Source organism: Pelodiscus sinensis, chromosome 19, assembly GCF_052426305.1.
Source record: "Pelodiscus sinensis isolate ZL-2025 chromosome 19, ASM5242630v1, whole genome shotgun sequence".
Classification (NCBI taxonomy): domain Eukaryota; kingdom Metazoa; phylum Chordata; order Testudines; family Trionychidae; genus Pelodiscus; species Pelodiscus sinensis.
The window spans coordinates 27746846-27763730 of NC_143070.1; the positions used below are offsets into that span (position 1 = coordinate 27746846).

Genomic DNA, 16885 nt, shown 5'->3' on the forward strand with positions numbered 1-16885 from the left:
GAGAAAGCCCTGCACCCCCCACGGCACCCCCTCCAAGAGACCACAGCAGGCCCCACCCACCAGAGCACATGTCACTCACCACTGTGGAGGTGGGGTGGGTGGCTCATTTTTTGTGTGTGGCTGTACTGGCGCACACCTTAGAGGGAACGCTGCCCGACATTTTTCAGCACTGTCCCTCGGCCAGGGTAGACCACCCCTTCGAGTGCAGGGTATATTTTCTGAGGACAAGTAAATCTCATTGTGGCCCTTGCAATAACCAGCTCGGCCTCGCCTACCCTGACCTGTGACTGCGCAGTGAATTGGATCCCACTCCTCTAATGCCCGAGGTGTCCACACTGGCCTAGCAAACCACCACCATGAGAGACACAGTCCCCCCCAGGTCGACATTACTTCGAAATAACGGCTCGCTGTTGCAATGCGCGTGTTATTTCGAAATAAAGTCAGTTATTCTGAAATAACACTGCTGTGCAGACATCCCCTAAATGTATGACAAACAAAAATATCATCTTTTCAGTTGCTTTACGCCTGGGAAGAAAGCTTCACCACACTCCATGTTATGAGTCAGTACATGCCAGCGCCGTTAATACAATTAAGTTAATCTGTGAAGACTCGGTAAAAGGATCCCTTCTCTGTTTCTTTACCAAACTGTATTTGTTGTGTTTTTAAAACCAAGGACATGAAGAGCCCAATGCTGCTCTGAAATCAACAGTGGACACTGACGGCAAATAATATTTCTACAGAAAAATAAACGAAAGAGGATATTGCAGCAGAGATTTCTATGGAGAGGAAGGCAGGATGGCAGACTGAGGAAGGAGTGATATTAAATGATGCAGGAGCAGGCAGGGAGGGGCTATATCTTGATTACCAATGATATGTGGCTAGAAAGTTGAAAATCGCAGGAATTAACGCAGCCAGAAGTTCAAAGAATGTTACAAACGAGATTGGTTAATTCGTTCTATGTTTTTTCACCTATGAATGTTCAAAGGTGCAGCGCTGTATGGGGTGTATGTGCTCTGCTGTCTAGAGAGCCAATCAAGATGAAAGTGAGGGAGAGTCACACACGTGTGTCGCTGTGCTGGTTATGACACATGGACATTGTCACTGAACAGTTGGACAATGCCATAATGAATTGGGTTCAGTGAAATGTTTTGGATTTCTTTGAAGTGCCACAGCTGAAATACACAAGATATATACAAATGTGAACCTGTCAGATGTTGATATAGACATGAGGGAAGAATAAAGGTCAATAATTCCATTTCTAAAAATTGATTTTTAATAAAAAACTGTTGACATTTAAAAGAAAATGTTGTGCCGACACCTTGTTACAGTGACAGGCTTCTAAATTAGAAGACATTTTTTCTTTCATATTTGACATTGAGATTTCACAGCAGTAGAAAACTGAGAGAAGTGAGGTCCCCTGTGCTCCCTGGCCCAGGGGACGGGGCAAGGGGCAAGGTGAGGGCAGCAAACCCCACCCACTGTCTGGCCGCGTTTCTTACCAGCAGTAAACCCAGGACAGGGGATGGAAAGCAGCCTGGGCTCCTTCCAACCAGGGGGTCCCATTCACCAGCCTGGGCTGGGCTGCCAGGTGTCCGGTTTTCCACTGGAAGCTCCAGCTGCAAAGGGAAAGGGGCAGTGACCGGTTGGCACAAAACATCCAGGTACCTGCAGTATCCAGCCCTGCCCCTGGGAGGAAGGGCCAGTCGGTGCCGCGGGGTCACTGTCAGGGGCAGGGATTCCCTCCCGCCTGGGCCGGCACCGGGCAGATGGTCAGGGGAGCCGCGTTGGTGCCCCCGGCGTTGAGACCGGGACAGAAGAAAGGGCGCAGCGTCCCAGAGAAGGTGCCGGTGAAGGTGAAGAGATGGGACCTGTCAGTCACATTGTAAAACGAGACCTCGCCCGCCTCATAGTTCAGGAAAACCCCCACCCGGCTGGGCCTGGTGCTCACGGGGAGGGGGGTCAGGGAGGAGATGCAGGCCTTGTATCCCCCGTCCCTCAGCCACACGGCCCAGTATCCGTTCCCAGGTGTGAATATGACCTTCCCCTTCCTGCTCACAGATTCCCTGCAAACCCCCAGAGTCCAGCCTGTCTTGTCTCCCACCTCCACCTCCCAGTAACACCTCCTGCCTATGAAGCCTGCAGCACCCAGGACAAAGATACAAGGGTCAAATCTCTCGGGGTTGTCGGGCAGATCCTGGTGCGTGTCTCCAAGTCTCACACTTTTCCGATCCTCAGACAGGACGAGTTTGGAATTTGCCGTGTCTGGATCCAGTGTCACGTCCACTGGGGAGAGAGTCACAGAGTCAGGGCCGGGGGCAGGGGCGGGTCCCTTGGGTCAGGGGGAAATTAACCTGCCCCCACCATTAAGCGCTGTGCGGGGGGGGGGGGGGTGTTATTGTCTGAGGGGAGTCAGGGCCCCTCTGCCGGTGATGAGACAGAGTGGGAAAAGGGCAGGAGGAGCGGGGGAGGGATGGGAAGCTGTCAATGGGGGGAGAGGCAGGGTAATGCTGGGAGAGGAAAGGGGAGGGGCAAATGATGGGGCAGAGAGCAACCATAGGGCCAATGTGGGGCGAGAGGACAGAAGGGTGAGGGAAGGGGCAGTCCCCAGGAGGGCTGGGAGGGAGGGGCAGATGTAAGGAGGGCAGAGGGAGGGGTGGACACCAGGGGGTAGAAGGGCACAGGGGCAGACAGAGGGGTGTGGGGAAGGGCAGGCCCTAGGGAGGCAGAGGGGGGAGGAGATGTGGGCACCAGTGCGGCAGAGATGGGGTGGGGCCTACACCACAGGACCCAAAAGGAGGCCCAGGGAGGAGACCCCCGGCAGGCCGAGGGGCAAAGGGAAGAGCAGGCACCAGGGAGGCAGATTCCCAGGAGCGCTGTGAGCGAGACACGAGGAGTCGTCCTTCCGCTCTGCTCTGCTCTGATCAGGCCTCAGCTGGAGTCTTGTGTCCAGTTCTGGGCCCCACATTTCAGGAGAGAGGTGGAGAAATTGGAGAAGGTCTAGAGAAGAGCAACAAGAACGATGAAAGGTCGAGAGAACATGAGCTAGGAGGGGAGGCTGAAGGAATTGGGCTTGTTTAGTTTGGAAAGGAGAAGGCTGAGAGGGGACATGAGAGCAGTTTTCAAGTATCTAAAAGGGTGTCACAGGAGGAGGGAGAAAAATTGTTCCCCTTGGCCTCTGAGGACAAGACAAGAAGCAATGGGCTCAAACTACAGCAAGGGCGGTTGAGGTTGGACATGAGGAAAAACTTTCTGCCTGTCAGGGTGGTGAAACACTGGAATAAGTTGCCTGGGGGGTTGTGGAGTCTCCACCCCTGGAGATATTGAAGAGCAGGTTGGACACACACCTGTCAGGGCTGGTTAGGATGGTGCTTGGTCCTGCCATGAGGGCAGGGGACTGGACTCGATGACTCTCGAGGTCCCTGCCAGTTCTATGATTCTGACGGAGGTGAAGGCAGAGAGGGGCCTCAGGGAGGCAGAGAAGCAGTGACCAGAGGGGCTGGTACCAGGGGCTGGAGGGGGAAGAGAGGTGCAGGATCGGGGGACAGAGGACAGGGGCAGGGGAGAACTAAGGGGAAGGTGGAAGGAGTGTGAGGGGAGGAGGCAGGCAGCAGGGGTGAGGGTGGGGAGAGGAAACGGGCTTGTGCTGAGGGGAGGGAGCAGGGCAGGAGGAAAAAGCGGAAGCACCAAGGGGAGAGCAAGGGAGAGTAAATGTCAGGGGACAGGGATGGGCAAGGCACCAGGGCAGATGGGGACGGGGTGGACAGTTTGATCCTCAGTGGGTGGGGAGGTGAGGGAAGGGTGGGTGCCAGGGGGCTAGAGAGGTACATGGGGAGGGGTAAAGAATGGGGGGCAGAGGACAAGCAGATGGGCTGGCAGCAATGGGGCAGGGGGAGGAGCAGGCACCAGGGCTATCAGGGGCCAAGGGGAGACAGTGAAGGGAAAGGGCAGGAGGAGCGGGGGAAGGGTGGGAAGGTGTCGGGGTGGGGGAGGGAGGGGACAGGCTGATGCTGTGAGAGGGAAGGGGAGGGGCAGATGAGAAGGGCAGAAGGGAGACCATGGGGGCAAGAGGAACAGGCACCATGAGGACAGAGGGGGTGAAGGGAGGGGCCGGTTCCAGCCGGGATTTCCCTAGGACCCCCGGGGGGTGTACACCAGTGCTCCCTCCAACTGTGCCTAGCCGTGTGCGGAATACATTTTATGACGTGCACTGCGGCGCGCCCAGGAGACACACGGGCTGTGGCCATGTGAACGCTCTGCTGATCCGCTGGGCAGCTCCTGACTCTCCCCTGAGCGCGCAGGGCGGATGTGTCAGCAGGGCCTGGACGAGCTCTCCCGGCTGCTGTTTATGCCGGTGGGGCTAGTCTGGCTGCCAACCCACTAGTTTGTAAGTAGGGCGTGAGTGAGCCTCCCACCTCCAACAGCTCGTGAGGGAGGCACCAGGTCCAGCCCGTATTGACAGGGACACGCCTGCCCTGCCTGGGGCCCGGCCCATAGAGCTGGGCTGTCCGGGATCCGTTCTGCCTGGGGCTGGGCACAAACCACTGAGGTGCCATGTGGGGTCAGGAAATGTTGGGACCCTTTTAGTGTCTGAGTGACGGGCAGCAGCAGAGCTGGGCTGGGCCTGCCTGGGGGAGGGGATCTCTCAACACCAAGGCTGTGTCTACATTGGCACCCCTTTCCGGAAAAGGGATGCTAATAAGACCAGTTGGAATTGCAAATTCTGCAGGGAATTTAAATATCCCCCGCGGCATTTGCATGAACATGGCTGCCGCTTTTTTCCAGCTCGGGGTTTTGCCGGAGAAAAGCGCCAGTCTAGACGGGATCTTGCAGAAAATAAACCCTTTTCCGCAAGATCCCTTATTCCTACTTGAAAGGAGGGGCAGGGCAGCGGGGGATGGGAGGGGGGTGCAAATGCAAACCAATGGGCTGTTGCCAATGAGTGCAGTATGAGGGAGTGGCCATTTCTCCACTTCCTGCCCCCTTCACCTGGGGGCCAGTCCCAGTTCACACCCATGTGGCTGCACTGGGGGTTTGCACGGGGGCAGCTGCATCAGTGCAAGGGAACCCGGCTCCCACGGCCTCAGACGCTGCTGTGCCGGGGCCGTGCCCCTCCCCTCACTGAGTTATGGGTCAGTAACTGCAGGTCGCTGGGACTGGGGGCTGGACTCTGGGCAGCTGAGGCGCCCTGGCCCAGTGACTGACAGGGAGGGACTGTCCCCAGCCCCAGCCCCTCGTGGTGATGGGCAGGCCGGGCTCAGGGCACCAGCTGGGACACTCCAGGGTGGCTGTGAAATGTGCCCTGGCCAGGAAAATCCCCCCAGCCCTGATCTCAGCCCACAGACCCGGCTGCCAGAGACTCGGCTCCAGCCTGAACTCTCTGCCCAGAGCGACGTGTCCCCTGGGCCCTGTGAGCGGCACAGACCCTCTCCTGCTGCCCCGGCGTCTCCTAGCACCAGCACTGGCCACAGAGCCCCTCCCAGAGCCCAGGGGAGCAGCTAGCAACTGCCCCAGACACCCTCCTGGCTCCCCTCGTCCAGCCCGGAGGCAGACGCGCTGGGGGTCTCACACCAGGCTCTGCAGACATGGCAGGTTTGGCTACACAGGCGGGCAGCGTGTGCCCGAGCCGGGAGGGGCAGACACTGGTTATGGGGTTCGTGCCCCAGCACTAAATAGCCCTGAAGAGCTTGGGGGCTGTTCTCACACGACCTTCTCTACTGAGCCCCCCCAGGTATCAGGGCCTGCGCCCGGCCTGTGCTGACACAGCCACCCCCCTGTTGTGTGCTCCCCCTGGCTTGGAGACTCACTGCCCTGGGCCGAGCAGACAAACCCCTTGGCTACTGCGCTGTTTTGTGCAAGAAATATGGAAATGAGGCAAAGCATGGAATACTGCCACACCTCATTTGCATAATTAACGAGCAGCCGCTTTTTGCACAAGAGACTGTTGCATAAAAGGAGAGGTTTAGATGGTGCCTTTTTGCGCAAAAACCTCGTGTGCAAAAATGAAGCTGAATTAAACAGGAGACAGGGCCCAAAGACAGACCCCGGATTTGCCTTGGGCCCAGCCCCACTGGCTGGACACGCCCGGAGTTTTCTCCCCAGGCTGCAGAGCGCCGAGGGGACCCTGCCAGGAAGCCGCTTCCTGCCCCAGACCGAGGGGGGATGAGAGGGTTCAGGTGAGAAGCGGCTCCTGGCCTTAGCTATGGAGTCACAACCCGGCTCCATAACACCCCCCAGCCCCTCCCCAGGATCCAGCTTTGCCAGCAGGGTGTGTGAGGCCCCCTGACTCCCAGCCCCTGCCTGTGGGGTCCCTGCACTGGGGTGAGCCCAAGGGTCTGGTGTTATTGCTCTCCCAAGGGCCGGGCCATCTCCTAGGCCTGAAGCACTGGCACAGTGCCAGAGGTGGGGGGGGGGGGAGGCTTCCGGGAGCCAGTCACTCCCCAGAGCGGGAGATGGCGTCACCGATACCAGTGCAAAGCCAGTTACCTGCGAATCCTCGGGCTCGCCTGAGTCCTGGAACAAGCAGAGAGGGAGAGAGAGAGGGAGGTGAGAATTCCCACCGCAGAGCCCCCCGGAGCGGGAGCAGGGATGTCCTGGCTCCTTCCACCACCCCCAGCTCTGCCCTGGCTCCCCACAGCCTCCGACTCCCCTCGGCTGCTCTGTCCCATGCTCCCCGGCTGGACTCCCCCCTGCGCCGATTCCCTCACACCCGCCCAGCCATGGGGCTTCTCCAGGTGGGGGAACAGGCTCCCAGCAGCTGCTGTGCCCGGCGCTAGGGCAGCACCCCAGGATCCTCACCTCTCTCCGCAGCCAGCGCCCCTGGAAGGGAAGAGAAAAACCCATCAGTGGGGGGGCAGTGCCCAGGGCTCACGGCCCAGCTCTGCCCCGCGCTGCCAGAGGGTCCTGGGGAGCAAGGCCCCAGAGCCAGCTTCTCTCAGATGTTTCCACCCCCAGCCACACAGCCCCTGGGATTTCACATGCACCCCCACAGGGGTGGTGCCCAACTCCTATGGCACCAGTGGGAGTTCGGGGCCCAAGCTGCTCCGGGGCTGCTGAAACTCCCGCCAGGCCCCTGTGTGACTCACTGGGCACCTGCCCAGCTCTGAGCATCTGGCCCAAGGGGTTCAGACACCAGGCCCAGGCGTGTGGCTGGTGTCAGTTAGGGAGGCTCCGTGAATGTCCAGGGAGCTGGGACTCGGGCCCTGAGTCTGTGACGTCTCCCACGGCAACCAGCTCCCAGCATCCCCAGAAAACCTCCCTGCCCCTGGGCTCGCGCAGGCTGGGCTGGGGGACTCTGCTCGGCAGCAGGAGGGGGCGGCCACAGGGACCGGGGCAGCGGGGGAGGCACCTTCACTTCCTGCGCCTGTTCTCCACCATCCACGTCCCTCTGGGATCCTGCCATTCTGCTCAGTGCAGCTCCCCCTGCCCAGGAACCCGCCAGCCCCTCAGGAGCAGACCCTGGGGCCTCAGGGACCCAGCTGGGCCTTTCCACGCCCCTCCCCACACCCGCATAGAGAGAGAGGAGCCCCCAGCAGCGCCGCCCCGTACCCAGGAATCCCGTCACGGCCCCCTGGAGACTGTTCTCTCCTGGGAAGTCCCGGATTCTCTGTTCCAGCTCCGGGCACTTGGGCGCTGGATGCGGCGACGTCGCCTCCTCGCCCCTGCAGAGACACGAGGGCGTTATTGGTCTCCTGCCTCAGCCCCTCAAAGCCAGACAGGGGAGCGGGTGGGGGCTGGGCCACAGGCAGAGCTCACAGGGCCCGGACCTTGGATGCTCAGGGGGGTTTTTCCTGCCAGGCCAGGCCTGGGGGCCTCTCTCCAGCCAGAGGGAAAACAGCCCGGGCAGCACCAGGCCCAGCTCCCACACACCCGGCCTGGCCCATGTGCCCCCCTAGGACCTGGCTGGGCCGCTCCCAGGGCTGAGAGAGGGGCCCATTCTCCAGGCCCAGACACTCCTCAGCTTCTCCGCTCAGCCCCCAGGGGCCGGGTCACTCGCCATGGGGTGGAGGTTCCGGATGAGGAAACTCCCACCCCCCCGAGGCCTGGCCTGGGACACTTGGCTCTTTCCCCACAGGCCCCCCATGGGCCATGCCAAAGCTGGGGCCGGGTCCCAGCTGGGCCGTTGGGATGACCAGCCTCAGCTCTATTAATAACCCCCTGAACCAGCCAGGTCCCAGGGAGGTTCCCCAGCCCAGAGCTGTGGGGCAGTCCCCTCCCAGGGTGCATCACACCCCGGCAGTGGCCCCAGGGCGGTGGGTACGGAGGAGGCAGGGTTCAGAGGGTGAGACAGGCCCATGGTGGGGGGCTGGGGCTGCAGTCACTGCCTGGGCTCTGAGCCTGCTCCCAGCATGACGGGGGTGAGGGGCAGACGGAGCCCGGACGTACCTGCTCACGGCGCTTCTCACACCCTAGAGGGGAAGGAGACAGAGCAGAGAGTCACTGCCCATGGCCCAGCCCGGCCCCTGCCCCACAGAGGTCACACTGCTCCCCTGCCCCACAGGCTGCTCCCCCAGGTGGGAGACCCACTGAAGGGCTGTGCTAGGGAAAGCCAAGCCCTTTTCACCAGCTGCTTTGCGGGAGGGAGGGGGCAGCTTTTCACCAGCCTTCCCAATGGCTCAAACTCCTGCCTCTCTGCAGTCCTGGGGCCCCGGCCCTGCAGCCACCCCGGGCCCTGCTCCCCCCCCCCCCCGAGTTACCCTGTGAGCCCCCAGTGACTCAGGGGCACCCCTCCCTGCACTGGGCTCCAGGCGTGTCTGACCCCCCGTCTCACCTGCAGCAATTCCAGCGCCGGCTGCCGATGCTTCTCCTCCAGCTCTGAGATCAGGGCGCTGAGCCGGGAAATGTCCTCGCCCAGGCGGGCGGCGTGTTCCTCCCTCCTCCTCCCAATCTCCTCGTCCAGCTCCCCCAGCCGGGCCAGCAGGAGGCGCTCTCGCTCCACCAGGAACTGCCACAGCCGCTTGCACTCCCAGCCCACCAGCTGTCGCTCCACGTCCGTCTGCCTCTGGGGGCGCAGAGCGGACGGGGCCGAGTCGCGGGTGAGCGGGGCCGTGAGAAGTGGCAGGGCCTTGTCCGGGCTGCGCAGAGCGTTTCACTCGGTGTCTTTGCCTGGCCGGCTGGGCCTTGCCCAGGGCTTGTCCCAGGGCAAAAATGTCACCGAAAATCACCCCAAGCCCCATCACTGCACCAACAGACTGAGGTGCAGCCTAGGCCGTGGGAAATGGGGCCCAAGCCAGCTGCTGGTATCCCTGGGGTGTCTGACACTCACACCTGGGGGTCAGCACAGATCTTCCCTCAGCCTGACCCTGCCACATCTGGGCATACAGAGCAGTTTGACAAGCCTCACCCCTGCCCCCCATGGGAGAAAGGCAGAGCCAGAGGCTGCTCCCAGCCAGCCTGGGGTGAACTCACTGACCTCAGTGTTAACTAACACCAGCGTCCCCCAAGAGTCTGACCCGAACCCCACCGACTCCAGTGGGAACTAGCACCAGGGTAACAGAGGAGCCTGACCTGAACCCCAGTGGGGTCACTCTTGATTTATACCAGGTAGCTGTGAGCGGAGGCCGCCCCACACTGAAGTGACCCTGAGCTGTGTCCCTGCATTAACCCTGGAAACCCTTTAACCTTCTGAAGGACCCAGACACCAGCCAGCACAGAGACCCGCCTGATGCTGTCACTGCTCCTCCCCCACCATGCAAAGCGGCTGGGCAGGGCCAGGCACCTACCAGGAGCCTCTCGCTCTCCTCGTCCCAGTCGGATTCCAGGCCCCGGAGCGCGTCTCTCTCCTCCCGCAGACGCTGCAGGCGGCTCAGGATTTGCTCCTGCAAACACAGACAGCGGCTCTGGGGGCTGCTTGGAGCCATTGGCTCGTGCCCAGCGAGAACAGCGCCACGGAGCAGTGAGGCAGGGGGAGCAGGCCCCCCCCCCTCCAGCCCACGGTAACTGCCCAGCAGCGCTGCTGGGCCTGGCCCAGCTCCATGTGGCTGGGTCGTGTTCCCAGGCAGGCCCCTGGCTCTACCCAGGGCAGGTCAGAACATGCAGGGGGCTCTGGCGCTGCAGAGAAATTGCCCCTGTAAGTCTGGTCCCTACCTTGCACTCTTGGGCAGCCTCCTCGATGGGCACCACCGTGTGCGCGCGGTGAGCCCGGGACCTGTCGCACACCACACAGATGGGGGCTTGATCCTCTTGGCAGAAGAGCTTCAGGGCCTCCTGGTGCCTCTCGCACTCTGGTTGCCCCTCGGGCGCTGGCCCCGCTGGGAGCTGCAGGCGTTTCACCAGCTCCACGAGGTTCCCCAGCTGGTAGTTTGGCCGCAGGTGTCTGTGTGGGATGGTCTCTCTGCATTGGGGGCAGAAGTTGGGCTCCGACTCCCCCCAGCACCGACTGAGGCAGGCCCGGCAGAAGTTGTGCCCACACTCAATAGACACCGGGTCTGTGAAATACTCCAGGCAGACGTGACATGTCACCTCACCCTGGAAGCTCCTGGCCAGGTTCCCGGAAGCCATGGCCCCTCTGCAACCCCGCCCTGCGGGTTGGTTTTGTTTCCCGATCAGAGGAAGCAGCGTAGCCTGTTCAAGCTGCTTTATTTTTTTCTAAGCAGGTTGTACAACTCAGAGCCAATCACAATTGCTGGATGGAAATGCAGAAATTAAAAAACCGCCACAGAAGTCAGACCCTCAGAAATGCCCCAAACAAGCACCAAGCTACCTAAGAAAACTCCCAGGCAGTTTCAGACACACAGAACCTTGCCTGGTTAAAAGTCTCTGGGGGAGCCGTGTTAGTCTGTAACTAAAAGAAGCTTAAAAACCAACAAGTTTTCATGGGCACCGCCCACCGCTCCATGTTTGCCGTCTGAGGCAGTGGGCTGTGCCACGGAAGCTCATGATGATGTGTAAAAGGGAAGTTAAATCCCCTGGAGCCATTGACTCCCCTATGAGGGGCACGTACAATATACATACATTGCTAATGCTTAGATATATTTGCTATTTGTGTAGGAGTAAGACATGACAAAGGTCAAGGCCTGTCACAAGTAATAACTTATAATAAGGAGACGAGGGGAGGTGAAACCAGTCTTCTGTTAAGTAGAGATATGGATAGATTCCACATCCTTTAAACTTGTGACCGGCTCAAGCAGGAAAGGAAAAAGGGAAGTATGGCTTGCCCATTGTTCAGCAAAAGTGAATGAATGTAACACAGCTGTAACCGCAAAGTCAGCAAGTAGGCACTGTATTTAACCTCATTTGGAAAATTAACCTGACCTATAGGAATGCTAAACGTCAAAAATGAAGTAACCTATCATGTTAAGGCACCTAAACCAGGAAGGATGTTAACCCTATAAGAACCCCTGCCTATGAGATGTTGGTCGTCGGCTCTGCTTTGAACATTGAGTTCCTTAGCCGTACCTTGGTTGCAACCAATAAACTTGAGTTGGACCCAGCCTGAAAGTGTGACTCTCTTCTTGGGGTAAATCAGACTAGCCTCCAAGGGGACGAAACCTTGCAATTTATGCAACAATGACACTCCAGATTTTTTGCTAGTCTCTCAGATGCTACAGGGCCAGACGTTTCTTAAGGCACCCAGAAGCCAGTGCTGCTCCCGTTTATAGGCGTAGGCAAGAGCTGAAGGATTGTGTCCCCTACAGCGAGTGGGGACTGGGGAGGGACTCTGAAGGGGCAGTGGGATTAATCCCCCCCCCCATTTACCCCTCATGTTTCACAATCAAATTCTGTTCCCCCTTGCACTGAATCATACTGGGGTGCTGCTGAGGCACGTGACACCCCATCATTAATGATCAGCAGAGCCAGGGTCCCATTTGGGGACCAGTGTCCCCCAGCAGCTAAGGCAGGGCTGCCCCCCCCCAACAGGGTGCTCTACTGCCCCAGGTGGGGTGGAGAATGGGGGTGACAAGAGCCCCCCCGCCCCAGGGCAGGACCCAGAGCGGCCACAGACCCTGCTCCAGGCCCTCGTGTTCCCCTCCCCTCGGGCCCCACAAGCTCAGGCCCATGGGCCCCAGGGGGCTCTGTGCCCCCCCAGCTGCCCCCTTCTGACACGGGCTGTGACCCGCTTTGGGTCCCGCCCCGCCCCGCCCCGCTCTCACCCCGGGGAAAGGCCCCGTCGGGCCGAACTCGCAGCAGCGCCCCCGCTCCGGCTCCGCGGCACGTGCGGAACCCCCCGCGTCGTGACACGCGGTGCCGGCCCCGCCCCCTGCATTCGCTGCTGCCGCCCGGCCCGGGCGCCCAATCGCGCGAGGCGGGGGCGGGGCCAGGCAGCTCCGGGTCAGAGCTAAGCCCGGGCGCGGATCCCAGACCGGAGTCACTGACCCGCCGCGCACGCGCGGTCCGACCCCTCCCCCCTTCTTCTGCCGCGCGCCGGCCGGGTTTTCAGTGCGTCCCGCCCGCCGCTCCCTGCCCCGCCCGCCTGGGCGTCTGACTCTGTGGCGGGAATTCTGAAGGAGCCGTTGGGGCCGTTACTCGCCGCGCGCCTGGTTCGGCTTCCGGTCAGCGCCACGCGGGGGGGGGGGGCGGGGCAGGAGGACTCGGAGGCGCTGAGGTGAAGTGGGCGGAGCAGGTGACGTGTCAGATGGGGGCGGGGCAGATACATCGCTGCGGGGCAACGTGGGGAGGTTTTGCCGCCTCCCCACCCCGAACAGGCGAAGATCTACGCCCCGCCCCTTCCTCAAAGCCCCGCCCCCTCTATGCTCCTCCTGTCCGTCACTTGCTGTCCCCAGCCCCACTGACACGCTCTGACAGTTTATTTTTAAATTCTGCCAAACATGCCATTAAAATCACGTGTTCCTAGCTATGAAATAAATGGTCTGGTTACAGGCTGCACTTGGCCTAGGAGCTGCTGCATGTGAGGCAACGGGACCCCCACTGCAGAGACCGGCCCCGGCTGGGACCCTCTTGTGCAGGAGCGGCTCTTTCTCAGTTTTTCAGGAAAAAAACCTCTTGTGCCAAAGTGGCCCCTAATTAATTATGCAAATGAAGCACAGCTTCATTTGCATAAGCTTTTGTGGGAAAAGGGTGTAGTACAGACCTAGCCTGTCTCTCTTTTTTTTTCCCTCCTTTTTTCTTCCCCTGCCTTATTTATTCTGGGATCTAGACTCTAATACTCCGGTCATCTGAAGAAGGGGCTCTGCCCACGAACGTTCACGATCCCATCGACATGTTTTCTTAGTGTTTAAGGTGCTACTAGAGCAGGGTCCCCAACCTTTTCACACCCAAGGTCACTTTTTAAATCTCCCAACAGGCGAAGATCCACTGCCCCGCCCCTGCCTTGGAGCCCTGCCCCCTCTATTCTCCTCCTGCCCATCACTTGCTGTCCCCAGCCCTTACTTACACACTCTGATGAACAGTTTATTTTTAAATTATGCGATACATACAATCATGTGTTTATTGTTCTGAAATAAATGGTCTGGTTTTTATTCCTGCTATTTAAATCTAAAATGAAGCATTTCTAATTATACATTTTGTGGGGGAACAGAGTTCTGCAGCTGGGGAGGCAGTGTAGGCAGAGAGTCCCCTACATCTCCTTTCTCCAAGGATTCTCCCCCCCAGGGAAACCAGTGCTTGCCTGCCCTGGGGCCAACCCCCCAGTGCAGGGAAGCCTCCTGCCTGCCTCCTGCAGGGTTGACTCACCCCTCCTGTGCAGTGCAGGGTGTGACGTAGTGGGGGTACTTGCTGGGCTGCGGTGACCTCTGCTGTCTGGAGCAAGACCCAGCAGGGAAAACCTTATTATGCAAAGGTGACTCCATACCCATTGAACCAGCCTACCCCCCATGGGGAGAAACAAAGGGAGGTGGAATGCTGCCCTGGCAGGGGGCAGGGCTTGGAGAGGGGGAGTTAGTTCCTGGCTGGAAAGCAGGGGAGAAGGAACTGGGGAGGGGGCTGGGATTCCCCTATCTCAAGGGGGGCACTGAGGCCTCTTAGCCTCTTAGCCCCCAGTTCCTGTAACTAGATTACATCTGTGCTGTGCTGTGCTGTATCATGGAGAAGCAATAAACCACCTGTATTCTACTGGCTGGTGAAGTCTGTTCGTGCCATTCCGGGGCTGCAGGAGACTGGGGAACCCCAACACGCCATCACACAGGGAGCCCATGCTCCCTCCTGCAGTACACCCAGCAGAGCAGCCAGTGCACTTCTGGAATCTCCCAAAGTGGCACTGAGCTGTAGGACTTCTGTCCATCCCCAGGAAGCCCACACTACCTCCATTTTCACTGGAGGGAAGTAGTGGAGCTTCTTGGGGGTGGGAGGGAAATGGGGGCAGGGCAGACAGGACACCTTGCAAGCCACTGCTCAAGGCCTTGCCATCAACCTGTTGGTGACCACAGATTTAAACAGTTCACATACAATGGAAATCCAAGAAAGGTAAATGTCTTCATTGAATCAACACTCTCACAGAGGGCACTTGGATTTGAACCAAGGACCACTTGATCTATAGTCAAATACTCTGCTGCTGAGCTACACCTCCATGCGAGAGCAGTGTCTACAGCCAGTATTGAGAAGTGGGTAGTGAACAAGAGACTTTTGTGTAACACACATCTCAGCTGAGATGGACCCTCACTGACCCTAGATTGTGACTGGTCCTAACAAGGAGTTTCTCCTGAAAGCAGCAGAAGTGGGGCAGGCCAGGTTTTGTCCACACGGAAAAGTTCTTTTGGAACAATGGCCGTTATTCCAAAATAACAATGCAAGAGTCTACACAGCAATTCCGTTAGTTTGAAATAACTCTGAAATAACGGAAGGCTGATTCCAACTTCTGTAGACCTCACTGTATGCAGAAAAATGCCTATTCTGAAATAGCTATTTCAAAATGAGGCCTGTGTACATGCTCTACTTCTGCTGTTTCAAAATAGCCCCTCCCCAGGGCCATTCTAAGTTATTCAACGTGGGCCTCTTCTAAATCAAGGTTACACGTCTACATTAGGGAAGCCTCCTCGGACTCATTTTGAGGTTTCCCTGCAGTGTAGACGTGCTATTTTCAAATAAACTGTTCCAGAAGAGCTTATTCCAAAATCAATGTGCCGTGTAGACGTAGCCAGACAGTCCTGAGAGATGAAGGAGCCGGAGGAAAGCCAGGAGAGCAGAGGCCAGTCTGAGACCTGAGTGTCCCAGGTGTCTACCCCAGACCTTCTGTCTAGGTCCCAGGTGTAAGGGGCAGCACTAATGACTCTGAATCCTCCAATCTGAGTTCAAATCTCAGTGGGACGGGCTGGGGCAGTTGCTGGGAGGTCCTTGTGCTCCAGGCTTTTTTGCTTCCTTGTCCTGAGGTTCACTAAGAGGGGTTTTGCTTGTCTGAGGCCCATTAGAGCTTTGTGATCAGACTTGTGCTCAGGTGACTGATGCCATCACAGCTGCAGGGCAGGTCGCCCATCTGACCCCTGAGCTCAGCCTATGCTGGAGGCAGCCAGAGAGTGTGAGCAGAACGGGGGCGGGGGAGTTGTGTACTTTGGGAAGGGTCCTGGCTCCCAGCCACATGCCTTGGAACAAAGACCAATGGTCCCTGCACAAAGTGCATTGTGGGAATAAGAGTTGGGGCAGCAGGAAAGGGGCCGGCCCCTCAGCACCAGCGAGCAGGTGGGAGAAGATGGGAGTGAATCCTGCTATCTCTCATGTGCAAAGGGAGCACTAACCCACTTACAACTCATCTCTCGTGCTCCGGCCTCCACCACTCCCAGCAGCTTTGTGCCCCACTAGGGAGGGTTATTTCAGAGACCAGGGAGGAAGAGGGAGGGGTCTCTGGATGTGCGGAGCCCCCTGGCTCTGCCTGTGAAAAGAAAGAACAAGAGCACAAGCAGAAACTTCAATTCCACTTTGTGCTTCTTGACTTTTTCAATCTAAGGACTTTGAAGAAATACTTTAAATATCTGCTCCAGTGGCGCAATGGGTCAGTGCACAGTACTTATAAGGCAGTACGTGTAGGAGACATGCTGAGGTTGTGAGTTCAAACCTCACCTGGAGCACTCACTTTTAGTCCCTGCTGGGTCGTCCCCTTGCAGTGGTTCCCAAACTTTTCAGCATCACTCCCCCCCTTTTTGATTTTTGAAAAACCCTCATGACCCCCCCCCCCAAATAACAGCAAAACTTGTTGAGCAAAACGAAAAAAGCTTGATGGGGAGAGGGCTGGGTCACCTCTTCCTCCTCCCCCCCCCCCCGGAATTTCTTCACACCCTCCCTCTCGGGCTGGCCCCAGAGCTCAGGGCCTGGGAGTCTGGTCAGCAAGTGAGACTCGCCCGTCTGTCCAAGCTGCTTTCTCCCCAGTTGCCGTTCCTGCCTGTCCCGTGCCACCGCCACATGCAGGCCAGTGGGGCAGGACGGGGGGTGTCAGTGGGGCCCTGCTCTCAGTCCATCCCTCACAGGCCCTGTGGGCTGCTCGAGGGCTGAGCCCGCCTGCCCAGGCCTGGTGCAGGGATGGAACATGGGGCACATTCCCCCTGTGAGCTTATGCGGGGTCAGGAAGGAACGACACAGGTCCAGCTGAAGGTTTCATGCTGGGGCTGGAGGCTTAAGCCCGAGCTGTCGGCCTTAGCGGGACTTGCTCCTCCCCCCTCTCTGGCATTGCTGCCTCCTTTGGCCAGCAGTGCTCAGGGGCAGCCGGGAGAGCCGGCACCAAGGGCAGAGGAGGCCAAGGCACAAGCCTCTCAGAGCTTGCCTAGGCTCACTCCAAGGGACTTTCTATGGTGCCGGGCGGGGGAGGGATGCCAGGCCCAGGACAGTGCGAGAAGGCTCAGCCCCTGCCAGGGCAGCAAGGGGAGCTGCAGGGAGCGAGACGCGGCGTTTCTGCCTGGATCACTCAAGGGCCCTTCTGTGCGTGAAGTGCCTGTGACACCCCTGTGCTGCTGGGTTCTCCTGCCCCTCCTGCCCCTCCTCTGGGAGGCTGTCCCCTTCGGGGGGC

General features: G+C 58.9%; 1 protein-coding gene and 1 non-coding gene across 2 annotated transcripts; one reads left to right on the forward strand and one right to left on the reverse strand.

Moving 5' to 3' along the window:
• Positions 1–1618: 1618 nt before the first annotated feature.
• On the reverse strand, positions 1619–12306 carry LOC149522628 (zinc finger protein RFP-like). The gene is made up of 9 exons (XM_089771108.1): positions 12090–12306; positions 10084–10621; positions 9720–9815; positions 8768–8998; positions 8383–8405; positions 7546–7658; positions 6796–6816; positions 6484–6510; positions 1619–2283 (listed from the first exon to the last, which is right to left on the reverse strand). Exons 2-9 carry the CDS (start codon positions 10495–10497, stop codon positions 1724–1726), a joined length of 1485 nt encoding a protein of 494 aa, XP_089627234.1. The 5' UTR covers positions 10498–10621; positions 12090–12306; the 3' UTR covers positions 1619–1723.
• A 3553-nt stretch (positions 12307–15859) lies between these two features.
• On the forward strand, positions 15860–15953 carry TRNAI-UAU (transfer RNA isoleucine (anticodon UAU)). Its single transcript has 2 exons — positions 15860–15897; positions 15918–15953. It is a non-coding gene; the product is annotated as a tRNA-Ile (tRNA).
• Positions 15954–16885: the final 932 nt, after the last annotated feature.

Coding starts and splice junctions, on each gene's coding strand:
- LOC149522628 (XM_089771108.1), bottom strand. CDS start 10,497: ATGGCTTCCGGGAACCTGGCCAGGAGCTTCCAGGGTGAGGTGACATGT. Junction 8,406..8,767: donor CGGCGCTGGAATTGCTGCAG/GTGAGACGGGGG, acceptor CTTCCCCTCTAG/GGTGTGAGAAGCGCCGTGAG. Junction 6,511..6,795: donor GGCGCTGGCTGCGGAGAGAG/GTGAGGATCCTG, acceptor TGCTTGTTCCAG/GACTCAGGCGAGCCCGAGGA.